The sequence below is a fragment of the Sitophilus oryzae genome, unplaced genomic scaffold, assembly GCF_002938485.1.
Source record: "Sitophilus oryzae breed Bouriz unplaced genomic scaffold, Soryzae_2.0 scaffold_926_pilon_pilon, whole genome shotgun sequence".
In the NCBI taxonomy this organism is placed as follows: domain Eukaryota; kingdom Metazoa; phylum Arthropoda; class Insecta; order Coleoptera; family Curculionidae; genus Sitophilus; species Sitophilus oryzae.
This window is the reverse complement of record NW_022147557.1, coordinates 285,228-308,285: the sequence shown is the minus strand read 5'-3', so window position 1 is coordinate 308,285 and position 23,058 is coordinate 285,228. Positions and strand designations below refer to the sequence as shown.

Below are 23,058 nucleotides of genomic sequence, written 5' to 3'. Positions count from 1 at the left end.
AAACATTATCTTTTAAGTAAGAATTTTACATAGAATCTTTCAAGTCCTCGGTGGCCGCGTGGTTAAAGCGTTAGGACTTTACGCTGCTATGACGTTGGAGCCGTAGTAAGGAAGGTTCGAATTCTAGTCAAGGCGACTTTTTTTAATCGTTTTATATTAATTTTTACATATTTATTTTTACTTTTTACATATTTATTATTGATTAATACAATTTTTAGTACTTAATGTGTTTCTTCATTTTTTTTTAAATTACTTATACGCGCATTCAAAATTTCAGCTAAGTCGGAAAAAAAAGTTTATAATAATAAATGTTGCATAGATAATGAATGCTACGGCGAACCCTTGGTGCGCGAGTCAGACTCGCACTTGACCATTTTTTTTATATTTTGATGTATTTTAAATAGACGTGATGCTACAGATCTACAAGGTGTGTCAAAATGTTTGTAGCATATTACAAAAATCCTCTACAGAATACAAAAACTGAAGTTATGTCGTTCGACAAAATATCGAAAAAAGCTAGAGGCAAGCTATTTAGGATATAATATTACGTATAATGTTGAGAAAATATCAACTTTTTACAAGGATTTTTATAAAATCTTATTTTTTTGCAGAATCGAAAAACGATATTTTTAATGCCCCTGTATATTCATGAAACCAATTGGTACATAGAGATAAAAACAAACTCTAAACGACTTTTTTATCGACATGTTCAAGAAATTCCATATATTATTTAGCCGACCATACCAACAGGTATGATAGGCTATTCAGATCAGCAAAAAAAAGTTTTTTTAATTTCACTCAAAATGAGATGTTTGGGTCGTAAATGACCTAAATACAAAATATTTTCATGGTGTCTGTCTGTCTGTCTGTCCGTCTGTAACACGATAACTCAAAAAGCGCAAAACCGATTTTAACCAAATTTGGCACAAAAATACTGTGGCACCCGACCTGGCCATTAGTTTTTGGTGGGGGTGGAGGGTTGGTAAGGGGGTATGGGAGGGGGTTAAAAATTTTAAAAAATCGTAACTTCAAAATTACAGTAGCTAGCGAAACGCGGTATTCAATTTAAGATTAGGAATAATATTTGCAATAAAATTTGTAATGACATCAAAATCAGTCCAAGTCGCAGTTTTTGATATATTCCGTGTTTCCGTAGTCCGTTTTTAAGAAAATCCGTGTGGAGAACTCCAAACTCCCATCGGACGCGACCCCAGGTGGCGGATAGGGGAAATAACCGCGGGCCAAAATTGGAAAAATTCCTTTACTTTGAAACTAAAAGAACTGCCTACCAACTTTTTATTAACATATTTCATATGGGCGGCTATACGGGCCTCCCGGCGCTAATTTTTTTTTTAATAACTCTATAATAATAAAAAATCCAATTTGTTACGAACTTTTGGTGCACACACTGTATATTTTAAATTACAAATATTTATTTCTAAATAAATATCAAAATAAAAATAAAATTAAGATGAACGAATGATGTAGAGGGATTATCAAAAGCTATAATATACAGGGTGGCGCACCTCATTCGCCTCGGTTGATTATACGAAAACGGAAAGATGTAGAAACCAAATATTGTATGAGTATATGCGGGGAGGGAGTGTGCACAATTTAAAATTATTTTGAAATGTACAGGGTGTTTCAGAACTAAGATCCATACCAAAGTTATATTTTTTCTTATGGAACACCCGGTATTTTATTTCATTTTTGGATTCTTGGGCCCAAAAAAAGGTATTTATTATAAGGGTTAAATATGTTTAAAATCCTTGGTTTTTGAGGTATTTAAGAATATTTAAAAATGCATGCTACATTAGAATAGACTATTAACACCCTGTACATTGCTTTTCAGAACTAATTCCTGTGCTGACTTTTAAGCCAGAGAAATAAACTTTACTGAAAAATTTAATTCCTTCGTTTAATGTATACAGGGGTATCAAAAATTGCTGGTCTATTTTAAATATTTATTTTACATAAAAACCTCGTTATTTCACATACAACACCCTGTATTTTTTCAAATAAATCGAAGCAGATTCAAATGCTCTTTCAAACTATATTAGGGCTTCTTATACCTATCTAGCTCAGATTTTGAATAAAAAGCGATTTTTCAATAAAATGGCAATCAAGATGGCTGGTTTAGCTATGGCAATTTTCTGGTTAAAGCTAGTAGGTAACTCTTTTCAAAATCGATATTAGTTTGTGGACATTATTATTTAGATTTATAACAGTTTACTTAAATTTAGCTACAATAGTTTAATACTTATTAAACTTCATTATTCATTATTTTATCAAGAAAATTAAAGCAGTATCTGCTGGCGGAACGAATGGATATGTTACTAGCGATTTTACTTTGTGACAAAAATTGTTTCTTCGCATCAAGAGCCTATGCTCAAAGATATCCAAATAGGAATTAAGCGTTCCTTGAAAATATACTTTTCTATTTCGCAGAGCTATGGTAGTGTGGTTTATAAAAAACCTATTAGGCAGAAACCTGTCGTTGGAAGTAAAGAAAATGAATTTGTCGTAATTGGTTCTTTATAGAAAATCCATATATCTACGAGTGATCATAAAATAAAAGAGAGAACTACTTCTCCCCGTTTTTCTTGAAAGAATAATAAATACATATTTAATAAACATTATTTATTAAACTACTGTAGGCAAATCAAATATAAGTAAACTGCTATACATTTAAATAAAGTCCATAAACTAATTTCGATTTTGAAAATAGCTACTAACTGTCACTAGAAACTTGACATCAGCCATCTTGGTTCCCATTTTATTGAAAAATGGCTCTCTATTTAAAATCTGAACTAGATAGGTATAGGAAACACTTATATAGTTTGAAAGAGCATTTAAATTTGCTTCGATTTATTTAAAAAAATACAGGGTGTTGTATTTGAAATAACGAAGTTTTTATGTAAAATAAATATTTAAAATAGACCAGCAATTTCTGTATACATTAAACAAAGCAATTAATTTTTTTAGTAAAGTTTATTTCTCTGGCTTACAAGTCAGCACAAGAATTAATTCTGAAAAGCAATGTACAGGGTGTTAATAATCTATTCTATTGTAGCATGCATTTTCAAATATCTTTAAATATCTCAAAAACCAAAGATTTTAAACATATTTAGCCGTGTGTTTCTACATGGGTGTTCCATAAGAAAAAACACAACTTTGGTATGGATCTTAGTTCTAAAACACCCTGTACATTTCAAAATAATTTTAAATTGTGCACATTGCCTTCCCACATATACTCATAAAATATTTCGTTTCTACATCTTTTCGTTTTCGTATAATCAACCGAAGCGAGCGAGGTGCGCCACCCTGTAGATTCTAAAATAAAACTGATTTAATGGTAGATTAATTTAAAAACGCTTAAAAAAATGATAATCTCATCGACTTTTTTCAAGCATCAATTCATATTAACCTCTATATAATTTCAATGTAATTTGACAGTGTATTAGGTAGACAAACATTAGATAAGAATCGCTATTTTGAAATCCCATATCAACTAAATAATTTACTTATATAAAATGATTGATTACTCCTAGTTTATTTAAGTAGTTATAATTTAAATTTTTACACGATCGAAAAAAAAAACAGCGTAAAAGTGGTTTTTGATATGACAATTGATGACACTTTATGTCGAGTCGGCCTATAAATCTCATTTATTAAAAACTGACATAAAATCATGTCGAAAAATTCCATCCTACATCAAAATACAATAAATTATAATTAAATAAATGCCTTTATAGCTAAAAAATTTTACAATTTGTAGACGAAGGTAAAGTAAACAAACAAAAGAGAATACAAAACAAGTATACAAATTACATCGTCAGTCTTATTGTTTAAAATAAACATTTATAAATGTTAAAAATGTCAAAGAATAAAAAAAAAATTATTCAAAAATACTTAGTTAATATAGTAATAGCAAATATTAGACCAGTGTTTACAAGATCAAATTCGATTATCAAAATATAAGTCATTTACGGCGTAGAAAGCCTTGTTTAGTAAATAAGATTTCAATGCTTTGCGAAATGAAGAAAATGATGTTTTGGATTTGATTTCAAATGGCAGGTGATTGTGCATTTTTTTCGAGTTGATAATTTGAACTTTTAATTAACTCTGAGCGTGGTGTAGGTAGATAAAGATCTTGCTCCGCGTTCACGGATTCAAATATAAATAAGGAAGGAAGAGTTAATATTTTTAATTTTTTAAAAAGTCCCGGCAATGAATTATGTTGTTTAGTCCCAGTGAATATCGAACAGCTCTCATCTGGAGCTTGAAAATGCGATCAAATTGAGTCGCACAACACGTACCCCAGAATGGAAGAGCATATCTGAGGTGCGACTCAAAAAGTGCATAATAAAGGCAGAGCTTAATGTTTTCGACATAGCATAGCGCGTCGATATGCATGTCCCATTTCAGAGAATTCACAAAATTTTCAACAAGCCCTAAGACAAGTACTAAGATTTTTACAGATTTTACGTTAATGGTGGTGTTGTTAAGTACAAAAGGCTAAATCGAGTTTTTGTACGACAAAGCTTTAGTTTTAGAAATGTTGAGACTCAGGAGGTTGGAATCGCACCAATATTTAATGGTGATTAAGTCATTTGATATAATCCTATAAAGTGGCGTGACGTCATAGGCAGTCTTCTTCATCAGTCGCTTAGCAGTGGAAGGATATTTTGGCAGTACGTGTACATTTTTTACCCGAGTGAGACACCCTTCGAGATTATATATAGGTCTAAAATTGCATTTATCTCATCAAGGAGATAAAATAATCAAGAGACAAATAGTAAAATTATGTAGACAGTTTACTACATAATTTTGCTAACAAGAGAAAAAAATTCAGTGGTCCACATGTTTTTTTTACAAAATTATTCCAGTGATAAGTTATATGCACGTTCCTGGTAAATCTGTCGACACTTTTTTAATATTAAAATATGTGTACCTTTACTTTGTAGTACCTTTTACCACAAACTAACTTAAACAGATGCGACACCTTATGGGAAATTTTGTGTTCAAACAGATCTATGTTCGGAAGTGCGACGACAGAGCTGCGATACCGTCGATGAAGGCAAAATATTCGGCCAAACAGCCGTGGTGACTTCAAATCGTTCCCGCACACCCCCTTCTCTAAGCTTCCATTTCTTTCGTTCTTTCTCGCATTTAACCTTGCCTTTGATACACCGCGCCGCCTCGTCTGGCCGTCGCAGCCGACGTACGATTATAAAGTCAAAGCGAGATATATATATATATATATATATATATATATATATATATATATATATATATATATATATATATATATATATATATATATATATATATATATATATATATATATATATATATATATATATATATATATATATGTACTTGTATTAGCGCTTTCTCGTGGAAATAATAAATAACTATAATTACATGATGTTAGGAAATATCAGCTAATATTTATTTGTTAAGTATGAGAAATTTACAAACTTTAACAATGGGTTAAAATCAATACATATGTATAAAGAAAATGACGATATCTTTAAAATGAAAAATGATATAAAATATCAGAAATATAAAATTCTTAAAGAATAGGATCTTTGTTGTCAGCTTGCCGTTTGTATTTAGCTGTACTTCCAGCTGTTAATTTCAAATATTAAACTAAAGTCTATCTACTATTAGCCAGCTTAAATTATCTTTAATTATTGTTATATCCTGCTTGTTAATAGTTTTATGCACTACTATCATTTTATTTGATATTTTAAATTGATTTAAAATTTAGCAGCTGATCTTTTATATAGCAAATAGGGTACTTTTATGATACAGACACGGCATATTGTTTGCATGTGCCGTGATACCGATATAGTTTATACAAATTGGTAAGTAGAATTGGCAACAGTGTCCTATAAAAAGGAATATGGGAATCTAAGATGGGAATATTGAAGGTTTTCACTTTTCAGAGGATTTTTAAGTCAGTTTCTTCAGTTGTTTCACATGGATATTACATCATCATTATTATTAGCTGTTTCCGATTTTAATTTTCTGTTGGGTTTTGTTGGTTTACATTTAGTTAGTTCACGGTGTTCTTAGTATTGTTTTAGTTAATTCAGCTATTCAGTTTAAGTTTCTTGTTTTGATTTTATTTAAAATGCTTTTAAAAAAATGTGCATTCAATGGATGAGAAAACACTAAAAACTGAAGAAGATACATTTTTTAGATTTTCTAGGACTAAATTATATCAAAATCTGTGGGTGGTTTTTTCCGAAAATACCTAGATTTTCTAATACGAAAAAAGCGAATAGACATACAGTTCGATCAAATAATCGACTTATTAACTACATAAACTTTGTAAAAATATTATACTTCTATGCCAGGTAGTAATAAATTTTCATGCCAACTTTCACCCCTATATCATCCCCGAGATGAGGAATTTTCAAAAATTTCCATTAACATACAAACTGAATAAAATGTTCTCACATTTATGTCCTAAGCCTGAGAAAAAACAATAAGGCGATATTATTATATAACTTGGTAATATTTGACGGGTAGTTTCATCTCGTTGGAATTTGACTTTCGAAAAATCTGTTTGTCAAAAAATAATTTTTTTTACGTCATGCAGTTAAGCAGAATCGTAGTTAATCAATGACCCAACTTTTTGGAACACCCAGTATGATTTTTTGAAAAAATTCAAAATATGTAAAAAAACAAAATAAATTATGCGTGTCCAAGCGTTTTCCCGAAAGACTAACCGTTTTTTAAATAACAAATATTGTAATATTTGAGGGGCATTTTCACCCTCTTGGAATCGAGAAACCCCTCCTTATGGAATCTCTACACCCCACAGTCAATCCGTTTGCCAAAAATCATCAGCTTTAAACGTCAAGCAGTTTAAGCAAAATCGTGATTACTCAATGGTCATATTTTATAAAACACCCTGTATAAATTTTTAAAAAATCTTAAAATATGTAAAACAACAAAATAAAATATACGTTTTTAAGAGCTTTTCCGAAAAACTCATCGGTTTTTAAATAAAAAATATTCTAATATTTGAGGGGTGGTTTCACCCCCTTAGAATTCGAGTTAAAAAATTTATGTAAAAAAACAAAATAACATATACGTGTTTAAGCGTTTTTTCGGAAACTTGACCGTTTTTTAAATAAAAAATATTGTAATATTTAAGGGATGGTTTCACCCCCTTGGAACTGGAATTTCGAAAAATTTCTTCTTTTCGAACCTCTACACCCTAGAATCAACCTGTATGCCAAAATTGAGCTTCTTACGTTGAGTGGTTTGAGCAGGATCGTGATTAATCAGTGAGTCAGTCACTTAAGAATTTTATATATTAGCAGGTATAGATTGTGAATGTATCAAAAATTGAAAAAAAACTAATGAAATTAAAATCATCTCTATTTGATTCCGAACTACAAAATTCCCTCTCTATTTTCTACACAAAGGAGGCGTGGCTTCTTAGTAAACGAATGGAGGTTACTTTGCTGGTCCGCTGTAAAATTCGCCTATATGACAAATCTAACGGAAAAATTTGCCTGGCGCATTCGCCAAAATGTAATTTTCACATTTGCATTGTTTGTCGCATCTGTTTAGGTTAGTCTGTGCTTTTACCTTCAAAATATTATTCAAATCGCTAAAAGCGCTTAGAAGAAAATTACATAATTTGTATAATATATCGAAAAAAATAAAACTTTAACCCCCTATAGCTACGTTACAAAGCAGAATCGGAACTATGTTGATATAGAAAATAAGTCTTTGTTATTTGTTTTGACACATCCTGTATATTTTATAAATAAAATTATTATGGCGCAATTATCTTCTTTCGTGAATCGGACTATACATTAATGAATTCATACAAACTGTCTAATAAACTGCGGTACTTACATTGAGGTACACTGAATCCCAACTCCAACGTCCACTGTTGCAACATCTTCACGAACGTTGCCAAACTGTTTCCGCCATTCAGAGACGCGGCAATGGCGATATATTGATTATTAAAGTATGGAAAATAATCGACAGAAGATTGAGTTGGAGGTCCTGCTGGAGGGATATAATTTTCAGCTACAAAAGTGATTTGAGCTGATGTTGATATATTCAAGACTGCGTCTGATGGGTTTTCCAAGGTGGATAAAACAGAACATTGAATATCTCCGTAGCCCATTCCTAATGATAAACATTAATATCCTAATGATAACTATATGTTGATCCTAGCCTTTAACTTTTTTTATTATATTTTTATGCTACCACTGTCAAAACAGCGAACAGCGATGGCTATGAAATAAAGTTCTCTGTCATTTTAGATGTAAAATTATATAGGCAATGTCATCGATCGTTATTTCCAAGCCAACTGGACGCTGTTTTTTTCGATCATACAGTTTAAATAAATAAATGCCTTTATTGTCAAAAAATTTTACAATTTGTAGACAAAGGTAAAGTAAGCAAACAAAGTAAACAAACAAACAAAAGAGAATACAAAACATTATAAAATAACATTGTCAGTCTTATTGTTTAAAATAAAGATTTATAAATGTTTGCAATGTCAAAGAACAAAAAAATAAAAATAAGATTCAAAAATATTTAGTTAGTTTATACTAAATATCAATGACCTGTAGATAAATTTACCTCGATGTCATTGTTAAATATAGTAATAGAAAACATTAGACCAGTGTTTACAATATCAAATTCGATTATCAAAATATAAGTCATTTACGGCGTAGAAAGCCTTGTCTAGTAAATAAGATTTCAATGCTTTGCGAAATGACGTTATGGATTTGATTTCAAATGGCAGGTGATTGTGCATTTTTTTCGATTTGTATAATATTGAACTTTTAACGAACTCTGAGCGTCTGGTAGGCAGATAAAGATCTTGCTCCGCGTTCCTGAGCGGATAAGTGTGAGATGGCCTTTCTTGAAGAGCTGATACATGCTTACGTATTAGGCAAACGGATTCAAATATAAATCAGGAAGGAAGAGTTAATATTTTTAATTTTAAAAAGTCCTGGCAATGAGTTCTGCTGTTTAGTCCCAGTAAGATATCGAACAGCTCTTCTGGAGCTTGAAAATGCAGTCAAATTAAGTCGCACAACACGTACTTAGAATGAGAGGGCATATCTGAGGTGCGACTCAAAGTGCATAATAGTAGTTCTAGCCACTCTGAAAAGTTAAGCTCCTTGGAAACAGATCTTAATGCAAAACAGGCAGATCTTCATTTTTTCGACAAAGCGTCGATATGTATGTCCCATTTCAGTGAATTGTCTACAACAAGCCCTAAGAAGTTTACAGATTTTACGACGTCAATGGTGGTATTGTTAAGTACAAAAGGCTGCAGTGTGTTTTTATACGACAAAGCGTTAGTTTTAGAAATGTTGAGACTCAGGAGGTTCGAATCGCATTAAGATTTAATGGTGATTAGGTCACTTGATATAATCCACAGAAGTGCAGTGACGTCCTTGTTACTCCAAGTGAAGCTAATGTCGTCCGCAAAAAGACATATTTACCACTGATGTTTTATGTTAGCAATGTCGTTAATAAAAGAAGAAGCAACATAGTGCCTAGTACTGAGCCTTGTGGTACTCCACATTCTATTGTCTTGCTAGAAGACAACGTGGTATGATGACGGTAGCTAGTTAATAAATTATTCATTATTATTTAAATAATTATAATTATACATTTTTAGATAATAATAAATAATAAATATACTAATTTGGAAATATGTTTGACAGGGACATATTTAATTTAGAAGTGGCCTATTCAATATTTTTTACCAGATCTTAATCGGGATTAGCACATCAAAGGAATCAAAATCGCAACGTATATCTCTCATGCATATCTCATGCAACTCTTTTATCATTTGATAACAGCATTTTCAAAAAAAAAGAGATAAAGAGAAAGACCAAACAAACCAAACCAAACCAAAAAGGACTGAAAAATCAATCTAGTTTTAATCGATGTTTTTCGTAAAAAAAAAAAACTTTATAATATTTTTATATAGAAAACCATATTGAAAGACATTTGAATGTTTGAAAAATATATAGGAGTAACTGCTAATTTACCAATAGGTGTTCCTTTAGGTATGCCATGCCAACTGTCAACCAAACGACCAGCCAATTGACTTGTATCCCTAATATCTGGGAGTAAATCTACTGGAAATCCCGATCCTTTCAACAATTCTGTGTTCCAGGAGTTGGTTTTGCAGTCGAAATATCCCCAAGAGGCCGCATTTTGATTGGCCATCACTGGTTTGTCCAGATTACACAAGATGGCAATAGCAAAGTCAGTAATTGTGCCTGCGCAGTTGTACTTCTTCAGTTTTTCTGGTCTAAATAAAAACAGAAAAGTATGTTTAAGTAATGCCTATTATTTGTGGTAAGTGAATTAAGGTAATTGTTACCTCTAAAAAACACACTACTTAAAATCAACATTTGAAAATTTGAAAATGAAAGCATATATTATTTGTGCACGAACTCTCTATGATTTTTTATGAAACATGTCTCTTGGTAAAAATCGCTACGAGCAACCGTTCTCAAGATATTTAAAATGGAAATAGTCAATATATGTCACTATTGACAAAAAAAACATGTTCAGTGAATGGATTATTTGAATGAAATGATAAATTTGAGAACTTTTTATTTTTTTTTTAAATTAATCACAGTAAGTTTCTGTTGAACTTTTGGCTCAAAACATTTCAAATTTATGATTTTAGTTTAATATCCTATTTAGTCCACATGTTTAATTTATGTCACTGATGTCATGTTGAATGTTTAATTTACGCCAATAATATCACAGGCAAGAGACTTTTTAATACCAAAACATCGTAAATATACTTTTTTTACTCAGTAGTTTTATACAGGTACGGAAGAAAAGTTACTCTTCAAACTAGGTAAAAAATATGTAGGCGGTGCCCAAGGATGGTGCCGTTTACAAATAGGAGTCATATTGACATCAAATCAAATTTCTCATATCAAAAACTCGCAGACACCAATATTCATCCAAATATTAACGTTACTTCAGAAATTATTTGGAAAAAAATCGAAAAATAAAATTTCTACACCCTGTATCTCGAAACTAAGCATTTTAGGACATACATTTATATGAAATTTTTACTTATTTTATCTGCAGAATATGCTGTCGAAGTTTCCGGAATACAGTTCCGGACCACCCTGTATTTTACTCTCAGAGTTCATATTTGAAGAAATCCAGTTCAGTATTTCAGTTATATCGCACAGGCCTGTGCAAACCTTATTTGTACAAGCCTATCGGCACGTGTGTGGGAACTTTCGGATAAATATGCAGGCGGTTGGTCTGACCTGCGAGAAATCAGCCTCCTGAATTTGGCCTGCACAAACTTCGAAGCCTGAACGTGTGTGTGCTCGTTCATTTATTTTTATTCAGACCATAAACAAAGTTCAGTTTAAACTTGAAATAAAATTGTCGAACTTAAATAAACTCTTTTTATGTCAATTTATCGAATTATGTAAAAGTTTGCCATGTCTATTCAAAATAAAAGTAAGAACCCAACAAAGATTTGAAGGTAAAATTACGTTAAAATAACCACCTGGACTATTATTGACCAACTGCAAATTGGTCGAATTTACCAGGATTGACGTTAAAAGTCCCAAAGTGAAATAAAACTAAAGTAATTGTGGTTAAAGTTAAAGTGGATTACACAGGATTGCCAAGATAATTATGTCTGCGAAGAAAATTTTTCTGTGAGATGTAAATATGATAGGCCCTAAAAGATTATGCGCCATTAAAATTTTATGTATTTTCAACAATTCATTTTAGAATAAATCGTCACTTTCAAGGATCAAACCAAAATGTGTACACCAGAAATCCACTTTTGATAAATAAATCCAAGGAAATCCACAGAAATCCAAAGAAATCTAAAGAAATCCACAGAAATCAAAGGAAATCCATAGAAATACACAGAAATCTAAAGAAACCTAAAGGAATCCAAGGGAAACCCACAGAAATACACAGAAATCCAAAGAAATCTAAAAAAATCCACAGAAATCCACCGAAATCAAAATATTAGGTTGCATTTTAAATAGTAATATAATAATATAAAGTCGAGTATAAAGTGGATATTGTATATTTCAGGAGATTTCTATGACATATGACCAAAGTTATAAAAATTAGGTGGGTTTTATGTGAATAAACGTCTATTTCACTTACTATTAATATTATGCGGTGATTAGTATGTTTAAACGTCAAAATGAAATATAAAGTAATAGACTTGGGACCATTTAAGCTGCAGTTTGACAGAATTTGTTATATAGTAAGTTATTAATACAAAGGTCCTGTTGTTTTGTTCTTCTTTTTTTGTTTTTTTTTTTTTTTTTTTTTTTTTTTTTTTTTTTTTTTATTTGTTAAATGTAAAATAAAACTATTTCAGTATACAGTGAAAGTAGTATAGTATATACAGTATACAAAGTTGCCGATTTGTTCATTCAAAGAGACCTTTGTATTAATGACTTACTATATAACAAATTCTGTCAAACTGCAGCTCAAATGGTCCCCAAGTCTAATACTTTTTATTTCATTTTGACGTTTAAACTAACACTAATCACCGCATAATATTAATAGTAAGTGAAATAGACGTTTATTCACATAAAAAACTCCTCTAATTTTTTTTTATTAATTTAGTTTTTTTTTTTTTTTTTATTTATCTATTTATATCTATATCGACTTTATATTATTATAATGCCTTTAAAATACTATTTTTTTTTTTTTTTTTTTTTTTTTTTTTTTTTTTTTTTTTTTTTTTATTTTAGTTTTGTATTTCTGTGTATTTCTTTAGATTTCTTCATTATATGTATTTCTGTAGGTTTCTATGGATTTCTTTAAATTTAACTTTGGATTTCTGTGGACTCCTTAGTTTCTGTGGATTTCCTTGGATTTATTTACCAAAAGTGGATTTCTGGTGTACACATTTTTGTCAGGAAATCTACTAACATCTAGAGAAATCCACAGATATCTAATAGACATTCACAGAAATCCACGGAAATCCATTGAAATCCACAGACATCCATGGAAATCCACAGACATCCATGAAAATCCACAAAAATCACAGACATCCATGGAAATCCACGGAAATCCATATAGGTGTACACCAGAAATCCACAGGTGTTTACCCCTCGATCTAACCTAACTTTTTTTTTTTTTTTTTTTTTTTTTTTTTTAACACTTTTAAAGTTCTTAATTAGTTAATTTAACTTGTGGTAGGTACTATTATTCATAAACGTCTGTTTATTTTTTCTCAATAGTTTAGAACAATATCACAAAAATATTTTTTTGAAAACAAATTGGATAAGAAAATGGCCGCTAATGGTGTTTTTATTTCGTCTATGAAGTTAAGTTTTCCATAATTTTAAAACCTTAAAGTCCGTTTTCTTTTTATGAGGTTAAGATTTCTTTAAATTAATAACCTCAAAGGTCAAGATTTTCTTGCTTAAGGTATTTTTCCTTGGAGGTGCAAGTTAAAAAATGGACTTAGGTCGAAGCTCATTTCTAGAAAGCCTGACTTTTGGAATATCGCTGGAAAACAGAAAATTTTGATTTTCTTTCAGTGATAGTTGACAATGATATATTTTATGCTAAGTTCAGTAATTACATCTTCGAGCAATCCGATTAACTTTTCACAGTAATCATGTGTCCTAAAATGACAATATTTATTGAGAGTCACGTGACATGTCAACTTTATATCCTTTTGCTGGCCGATGCAATTACCGAACTAGCCTAAACTATAGAACACTAACTAACTAGAAAACCAACTGAGCTTTCTTTGCTTATTATTTTTAAAAGTTTTGTGTTTAGGATTCTCCAGTGTTATTATATTTTGTTTTACTGCACATAATGGACACGTTTAAGATTGTGTCATTAAAAAAACGCATTGAATATTCTTTCGCTCCCCACCAGTGGGAAGAAGGTAATGTGCTATGATGTAATAATCCCTCAAAAGCTATTTTAAACGGAAATCACCCGAGGAAATTAAAAAAGGTAATTTTAACCTGCCTTATGTCGGCTTTTCTTCGAAGTCAAAAACTAAGTTACTTTTACCTTTGAAGCATAATATGAGGTCAGAAATAAATTAAATGTTCAACCTAATTTGAACTCCTCCAAATAAGGTCTCATTTAGTTATTAACAACTAAATTTTAACCTAACTTGAAAACCAAACAATGCCTTCGACCCCCGAAGCAAATTTGAGGTTATAATAAGTAACATTTGACCTACTTTAGGTCCCTGTAGTCTTAATGCCCTCAATAGGTTATCAGTAACTAGATTTAACAATGCCAGCTAACTCCAACGTTGCTACTTTTAAAAGGCATAATTTTACAGGTTGTGTGCTAGTTTACGACCTTATTTTTAGATTCCTCGCACTTTATTCCCTACAAGAAATTTATTAAGTTCAATATAAGTAAAATTCAACCAAATAGTGGTTAATTTTCCGTGGTCAATAGTTTTTGTCCTTCCTGTGCTACTTGGGAAGTGCAGTGTGAAATCAAAAATTATTTATTACCCAAGCGAACAAAATGCGAGACAGAACTGTATCTCAGGAATATTCACAGTAAAAAAAAATAAAAAGAATCTAGGAAGTAACCGGAACCGTAACTTGGAATGGGTGTCTTCCAAAGGTCTAAGACACACGAAAAAGTTCCTCAGAACTCACCACCGAGTAAATCAAAGATTTCCCTTTATTTAAGTAAAACAATCTTCCGATTGTCACGGGGTTTCTAACAGGACACTGTCTCCTCAACGAACACCTCAGTAGGCTGAAGCTGAGAAACAACGGCAGATGCAGATTCTGTGGGAAAATGAAACACCAGATTACCTTATCACTGAGTGCAGCGAGATGACGACCATTCGTGCCATGAACTTTTGGTACGGCTGATGTCGAGGATAGAGAGCTGGCCCAGATACTGTGGAGCCACTGTACTGTCTCAGATACTGGCATTTCTTAAAGCCCTGAGACTATGATGAGTTATAACTCGTTATAGCTCAAGAAAAGTCGACACACAATATATCTTAAAGGTTGCGGTGATTAACTCCTCCTAAACATTCTACATTCTACACAGTAAAAAATGTTCGCAAGGAAACTATTGGTGTATCCCCTCAGTTCACTGTAGAGATAACTGTGATATAAAACTGCTTGTATGTGCGAAAGACAGTAGTACCGGGTGTCCCTCAAGAATAGCTCTCGGCTGTATTTCGGAAAGTATTAGTCGTAGAACTTGCGGAAAAAAATATTTATACCAACAGAAAGCATGGCTGCTGAAGTCATTTCTCGCGCAGCGGCCGCGTACCGTTATTAAAACAGCAGTGAAAGTATTATCACTTTGCCCAGATAACGGATACTATAAATAATAGATTCATAATCTTCAGTACATTTTGCATATTTTAGAACCATTTTCCCCTCTCTGCTAAAGTAAAGTGGTGGGGGGAAGGTTAGATCTATTTTGTTAATGGGGTCAGTTATTAACTTCCATTGGTTGATCGGAATTAACAGTGTGGCTCAGAAAGAGCAGCTTATTCTATATTATACCATATAAAATAAAATAAGTACATCAGGCGCCAGGGGGCGCTTTCTTACATTTTAACAAACATTACGCGTTTTTTCGAAAGCAATGTTTGATATATACTCTTAGCGATGTTCAAAGAGTACAAAGTTTGGTTCAGCGAAACCGCATCTTGATATCTTTCTTCAAACGAAAGTTATTAGCAAAAACTTATATTTATCACGAAAAAATAAGTCCCAATTAGGTAATTAAGGACTTATTTTTTTATTTTGAAAGATAAGGTTATCTTTCTAACACGGTAAAAGATTATTTCATTCAAAAAAAAAAAATAAAAATAAGATAAAAAAGATTATTTCATTCAAAATGATTAACGTACCAGAATACAATAATATTAGGTGTATTAATATCTAATAGTTAAGATAACAATGAAAGTAACTAAGAAACGACGCCTCTGTGAATTCATGGTAGGGCTTTGGAAAAAGTTGCTTTTAAAAAGACAGTTTAAACTCTCAAAATATTATTATAGTCAATTTGATAACCTCAGGAGCGTTTTTATCTTTGGATTGCTTTTCTAAAAATGCCTTTCTTCAAAAAAGAAAAACAAAAACGCTGCTAAGACTATCAAAAATGTTGATTTAATAACACTCTTTGATGTTTATACTATTACGTCAAAAGCGTCTTTTTTCTAAAGCCTACCATGACTTCACTGAGGCGTCGTTTTTTATTCACTGTCATTGATATATTAATTATTAGATATTAATACATCTGGTATTATCGTATATTTGGTATATATTGTCAGCATAAAGCAATCGTTTCTATCTTACTTTTTATTTTTTATTAGAATGGTCATAATCAAGAGGGCTATCAGAATCGTAAGCAAAAATATGTAATTAAGGGCCTATTTTTTCGTATTTATTATAATTTTGCTAATATCTTCGGTTTGAAAGAGGATATCCATATGCGGTTTTCGCTGACTTTTAAGCTTTTTATTACTCTTACTATCAGCTAAAATTACATATATACTATCGCATTTAATTTTTTGAAAAAATGTGTAATGTTTGTTAAATTGTAAGACAACGCCCCTAGCGTCTACGTTCAAAAGCTTATTATTATTGTTTATATGGTACAATATAGAGTAAGAACGCTCTTTAAACGAGCCCTAGCTTGTTGGATTCCGATCATCCAGTCCGGAGTTATTAATACTTATATAAAAACAGATTTAACCTCCCCCAATTCACTTTATTTTGGTAGATAAGGGAAAATGGTTAACAAAAATGTGAAAAAATTTACTGAAGATTATTAATCTATTATTTATAGTAACCGTTATCTAGGCAAATTGTGTAAAAACTCCGTTTTCTTATTTTATTAGCAGTTGCGCCCTCTAGCGGCCGCTATACAAACTTGAAAATACTTTCCAGCAATTTCTCAGCTATGCTCTCTCTTTAGTTATAAATATTTTTCCCTCAAGCTCTACGACTAATACTTTCCGAGATACAGCCGAGAGCTATTCTTAGTGGGACACCCTGTACAAGTTAAATTGCGAAAACTAACCTAGCTGCACAGTCAACCTATACTAAAGAACTGAGCATCTGTGGAGCTCTAAATGGTAAAACACAAAACAATTAAAGACATACTTTATTCCTGACCATCCAAAACAAGGTGGCACACCCAAATCCAGAAGCGATTCGGAGATGACTTTGAGGCGCTGGAATGGAGGCTAGGAATGCCGGATCACATCGGTTGTCTTGCCAGGTGTACAGAGCTGAAACTCGGTCTTTTACCACATCGAATCTTACACTTTTCTCTTTTCCCACGATTTCCCAAGCCTTCTGATCGTTGTCGTTCTTCCAGAACATGATCCCGTGCATCTGGCCGCATAATCCAATTCCACTAACCTTAAAAAAAATATTAACATTTCTATATAGTTAATTTAATCTTTTAACTAAATATAATAGGTAAAGTAGTACTCGATACAGGGTCCGGCAATGCGTCGGCATCTGTAGTTCTAGAATACCAAACTTAAGAATTTTGTTGCGAAAGAAAGTGCATATCTAAAGTATGTTCTAGGATGTATTCTAGAAAATATTTTAACTTCTATAGGCTGGCCAAAAAGTGTGGGTGGATCGAATGATTTTTTTTTAAATGGAACACCCTGTATACTATTGCATTTTGGGCTTTTTTTCAGATCACTTCACATAATTTGTTAAGATATGTTGTCTGGGAACAGAATTCCCGATATGTTTAGCATTAAGTTTGGCGAACTAGGCGCATCTTGTTGGTGCATCAGGAGACAAATCTGGTGTGATAGGTTTCATTGTTTTTTTTTATTGCACATTTTATAAATTAAATGTTATGTACTTTGTTACTTATTTACTTTTATTTATTATTATATATGTTTTATTTATATTATTTTTATGTACTTTTGTCGTACATGTCTAGTTTTAAGTAATTGTAATTATTGTATTTGTTTTCTTTAGGCCTTTGCATGTAGCTACCTCAATAGGTGTTTGTAATGAGTAAATAACAAATAAATAAATAAATAAAATAATCCTAAGATATGACTAAATATACTGCGATAGTTTCAGAGACATTAATAAATAAAAAATACATATTTTTGAGCCTTAAAAAATATTAAAATACAAGAACTGTCCTGAAATCAAACTGTATGAGAGATATGTATTTCCTTTAGATAGTCTGCACTTAACTCTGCTATAAATATGGTAATTAAAAATCACAGGATGTTCAAAAATTTTACGCCCGAGTTTACGTCAGACTTTCTAAAAATATAAAATAATTTTTATCATTTTTTTTTAAATGAATAATTCTATAAGTATTATTCTTTTAGTCGTAAAAAAAAAGTTTGTGTCATATGTCAAAATGACAAGTTTTAGAAAGAAACGGAGAACACAGTCTCATTAAGGATTATTTACAACTTTTATCTGAAAAAACTTTTGTCTAAAATAGATTATAGTAATGAAATTAGAACAATTTTTAAAATAGCCGAAATTTGTTTTTTTCGAAATATCTAGTAAGCCATGCAACTCTTTTTTTCAAAATCTGAAAGGCGCATGTTTACGACCCCACAAAACTGCAATTCTTTCCCATTTAACCGAATCTCTCCAGTAGTTTCCGAGATACCCATAGAGAACCTCGTAGAAAACTCACCCTGTATATTACGATTAAATATCCACCTAACTGTATTTTTTAACATTTCTGTTTAAATGTCGTTTTCTCCATACAAACAAAGGATATTTAATTTAGTTACCTTGCATTAAATAAATAACTTAAACTGTTAATTTAATATTTTACTACACCATTTGAAACGGGTCGTTTAATAATTATCTATAAATCACTAATTATAAAATTAGCGAGTCCATGTCAATTGTGTTGAAAACAATTGTCTAACAACAACATATACTTTAACGAAATTGGTATTTAAAATTGATTTAAAAAACACAATAGGTATAGAATAGTTCTATACATATTGTACTTGTATATTTTGCAATATTCTCTCTGGAGATTGAATAAAATTTAGGATATGTAAATAAATGTACATATTTGGAGTGTGATGATTTAAATATAATTAATAATTAATATAAAATGTTGATAAAGTACACATACTTTTAACTCTTTTCGTCATAGCGGAACAATATTCGTGAAAGCAATCGAATGTGATATTTTTAAATGTAATATGGCGCAAGTAAAAACATAGTTAATCTTATTAATCGTAAAAACAATTACTTAATCAAAATTAATTTAGAAAAAAAAATATTTGTTTAATTCTTTGGACAAATAATATTTTAAATTGTCAATGTTCCGTGCAACTTTACAACCAGCAGTTCCGCATGAGTATTTGTTTTTGGTGGAGCGGCGGAATTAAGTAATACATAGATATAGCCTGGTTACAAAAGCAGCTGTGGCTGCATTGGTAAGGCGGTCGTTTCGGGATCGAGGTGTACGGAATTCGAATTCTACAAATATAGCATTTCTTAATTTTTTACAGCTGCTTTTATTTTTTATTCGGTAACAGCAATCAAAACACACCTACGGCGATCCAAGGTTTCGCTTGCCAGTGGGGTATATAACCCGAATTTATTATTATTATTATTCAAAGCAGCTGTGGCTGCATTGGTAAGGCGGTCGTTTCGGGATCGAGGTGTACGGAATTCGAATTCTACAAATATAGCATTTCTTAATTTTTTTACAGCTGCTTTTATTTTTTTTATTCGGTAACAGCAATCAAAACACACCTACGGCGATCCAAGGTTTCGCTTGCCAGTGGGGTATATAACCTCGAATTTATTATTATTATTATTCAAAGCAGCTGTGGCTGCATTGGTAAGGCGGTCGTTTCGGGATCGAGGTGTACGGAATTCGAATTCTACAAATATAGCATTTCTTAATTTTTTTACAGCTGCTTTTTATTTTTTTCTCGGTAACAGCAATCAAAACACACCTACGGCGATCCAAGGTTTCGCTTGCCAGTGGGGTATATAACCTCGAATTTATTATTATTATTATTCAAAAGCAGCTGTGGCTGCATTGGTAAGGCGGTCGTTTCGGGATCGAGGTGTACGGAATTCGAATTCTACAAATATAGCATTTAATTTTTTACAGCTGTTTTATTTTTTTATGTCTGGTAACAGCAATCAAAACACACCTACGGCGATCCAAGGTTTCGCTTGCCAGTGGGGTATATAACCTCGAATTTATTATTATTATTATTCAAAAGCAGCTGTGGCTGCATTGGTAAGGCGGTCGTTTCGGGATCGAGGTGTACGGAATTCGAATTCTACAAATATAGCATTTCTTAATTTTTTTACAGCTGCTTTTATTTTTTATTCGGTAAAAAAAAACACAATCGGCCGGCGATCCGTTTCGCTTGCCAGTGGGGTATATAACCTCGAATTTATTATTATTATTATTCAAAAGCAGCTGTGGCTGCATTGGTAAGGCGGTCGTTTCGGGATCGAGGTGTACGGAATTCGAATTCTACAAATATAGCATTTCTTAATTTTTTACAGCTGCTTTTATTTTTTATTCGTAACAGCAATCAAAACACACCTACGGCGACCTGGGTTTCCCGCTTGCCAGTGGGGTATAAACCCGAATTTATTATTATTATTATTAAAATAGGTGCCCGGTGGCGTAGAGGTACAGGCTCTCGTCTACCAATCAAGGTGTGGGTTCGAATCCTACACCCGGCATTTCATCAGCCGACTATTTTTATTAAAGATTTAAAATAAAAATAGTTTGGGTACCTAGGTCGACTCCTGCTGCTAGCCTTAAATAAATAAATAAATAAATAAATAAATGCCTTTATTGTCAAAAAATTTTTCTACAGACAAAGGTAAACTAACAAACAAAGTAGAAAATAACAAGGTACACAAACAAACAAACAAAAAGATAATACAAAACATTATATAAATAATATTGTCAGTCTTTTATTAAGCTTAAAATAAACATTTATAAAATGTTTACAATGCCAAAGAAATTAAAAAAAAAAATTCTAATAATATTCAAAAATATTTAGCCAGTTTATAGTAAAATATCAATGACCTCTAAATAAATTAATTTCGATGTCATTAGTAAATATAGCAATATAGCAAACATTAGACCAGTGTTTTCAAGATCACCCGATTTTCAAATTCAAATATAATTCATTTACGGCGTAGAAAAACTTGTCTAGTAAATAATAGTTCAATGCTTTGCGAAATGAAAAAATGATGTTATGGATTTGATTTCAAAATGGCAGGTGATTGTGCATTTTTTCGAGTTGTATAATATTGAACTTTTTAACTAACTCTGGAGCGTGGGGTAGGTAGATAAAGATCTTGCTTCGTGTTCCTGAGTGGATAAGTATGTGAGATGGCCTTTCTTGAGAAGTTGATACATGCTTTCTTACGCATTAGGCAAACGGATTCAAACATAAATAAGGAAGGAAGAGTCAATATTCTTAATTCCCTAAAAAAAGGCCCGGCAATGAGTTCTGCTGTTTAGTCCTAGTGAATATCGAACAGCTCTCTGGAGCTTGAAAATGCAGTCAAATCGAGTCGCACAACACGTACCCCAGAATGGGAGGACATACCTGAGGTGCGACTCAAAGGGCATAATAAACAGTTCTAGCCACTGATAATAATCTGCCTTAAATAAGTACTTAGGATTCACAACCCTGAAGTAATACTAGGCGGTTGGAAGCGCAGTGCTAGCCACATTACCTTCCTTGTATACCGAACGGCTCTAGCATGGCAAGTTGTACCTTGCTAATCCCAAGGCGTTAAACGCTATATACGGAGTCATTATTATTATTAAAAATAGGCCAGTAAGCGAGGATACAAATAGAGTATTACCTCCGAATTCTAGACACCCGCATCGATTGACGTAAAATTTTAACAGTGCATAGAGATATATGTAAGAAACTAAAGTTACGTAGTAGCGATATGTGTTTTCACCCTGGGGTGAGTGCCACCCCTTCGGGGATGAAAAAATAAATCACAAATTTTATATGCAAAAATCAATAAAGGGCTGAATTCTATGCAAAAAATGTTCTTGTAACAATTTTTCGCTAGAAAAATTAATATTTTCCTAGCTATTTAGGGTTGAAAGTGTTGATTTTTCATCTAAAAACTGCATATTTTCTGCCACTTTATAATTTGAAAACCCTTGTGTTTTATCGCAAAATCCTCATATAAAGCAAAAAATGAAGCTTTTGGAATAACGAATCGATTCATTTTTGTTGATTACCGTAAGGTGTAAGAATAGCCGAGTTATCAATTTGTAAAGATGATTTTTTTTAAAATTATTTTCTGAAATAAAAAATTGCAACCTTTTATCGTTAAATAATGGCGAAATAGCACATTTTTCGAAGAAGCTGAATATAACTGTTTTTTAAAGTGCTTGAAACGACCTTTAAATGCTTTTATAAAAGGTTTTTTCAAGTTTGTAGCTTAAAAACTCGCGTAGTTATTTTAAAAATAAAAAAAAAAAAAAAAACTTTTTTTCGAAAAATTAACTACAAAACCTTATGACTAAAATAATTATAAAATAAAACTGGTATAAAACCATCCACGAGTAGGAAATTACATGAGCTACAAATTAACCTCTATAATTGAACAGTCTTGAACTCTTCATTTTTACGAGATTTTTGGGTTTTAAGGGCTCAAAGAAGGTGGCCCTTACACACAAGTCAAACCAAAAAATGTAATATCTACGAAATAAGAGGTCTACAGAAAAATTGAAAGAAAGCAAAAATATTTCAAAATAAAGGCCTTCATACATTCTGTTGCATTTTTTACGCATCTTGCTTAGTTTTTGAGATACGTTAAAAAATTAAAAAAAAATTTTTAGTTTTTTAAAAAATATCATTTTTTTTTTCATTATTTTCAACTTTTTTTTTTCAAATTTAGGTATTCTAAACCGCTCGAATGTGCAGAGTCATTGCAGAGCCCATTGTTAGTACGTAAATATAGCCAACTGTAGGTATATGTATTACACTAGTTTTTATTTGCCAAATACGTAAACTGAATCCAGGCACATCAG

General features: G+C 31.6%; 1 protein-coding gene across 1 annotated transcript in view; it reads right to left on the bottom strand.

Annotated features, from left to right (window-relative positions):
- LOC115890809 (sedoheptulokinase-like) overlaps window positions 1-23,058 on the bottom strand; it is a 32,805-nt gene that overhangs the window by 4,063 nt on the left and 5,684 nt on the right. Inside the window, 3 exon segments of the mRNA XM_030911159.1 lie at window positions 7,888-8,166; window positions 10,056-10,321; window positions 17,140-17,414. Of these exon segments, the coding sequence (XP_030767019.1) occupies window positions 7,888-8,166; window positions 10,056-10,321; window positions 17,140-17,414 (820 nt within the window).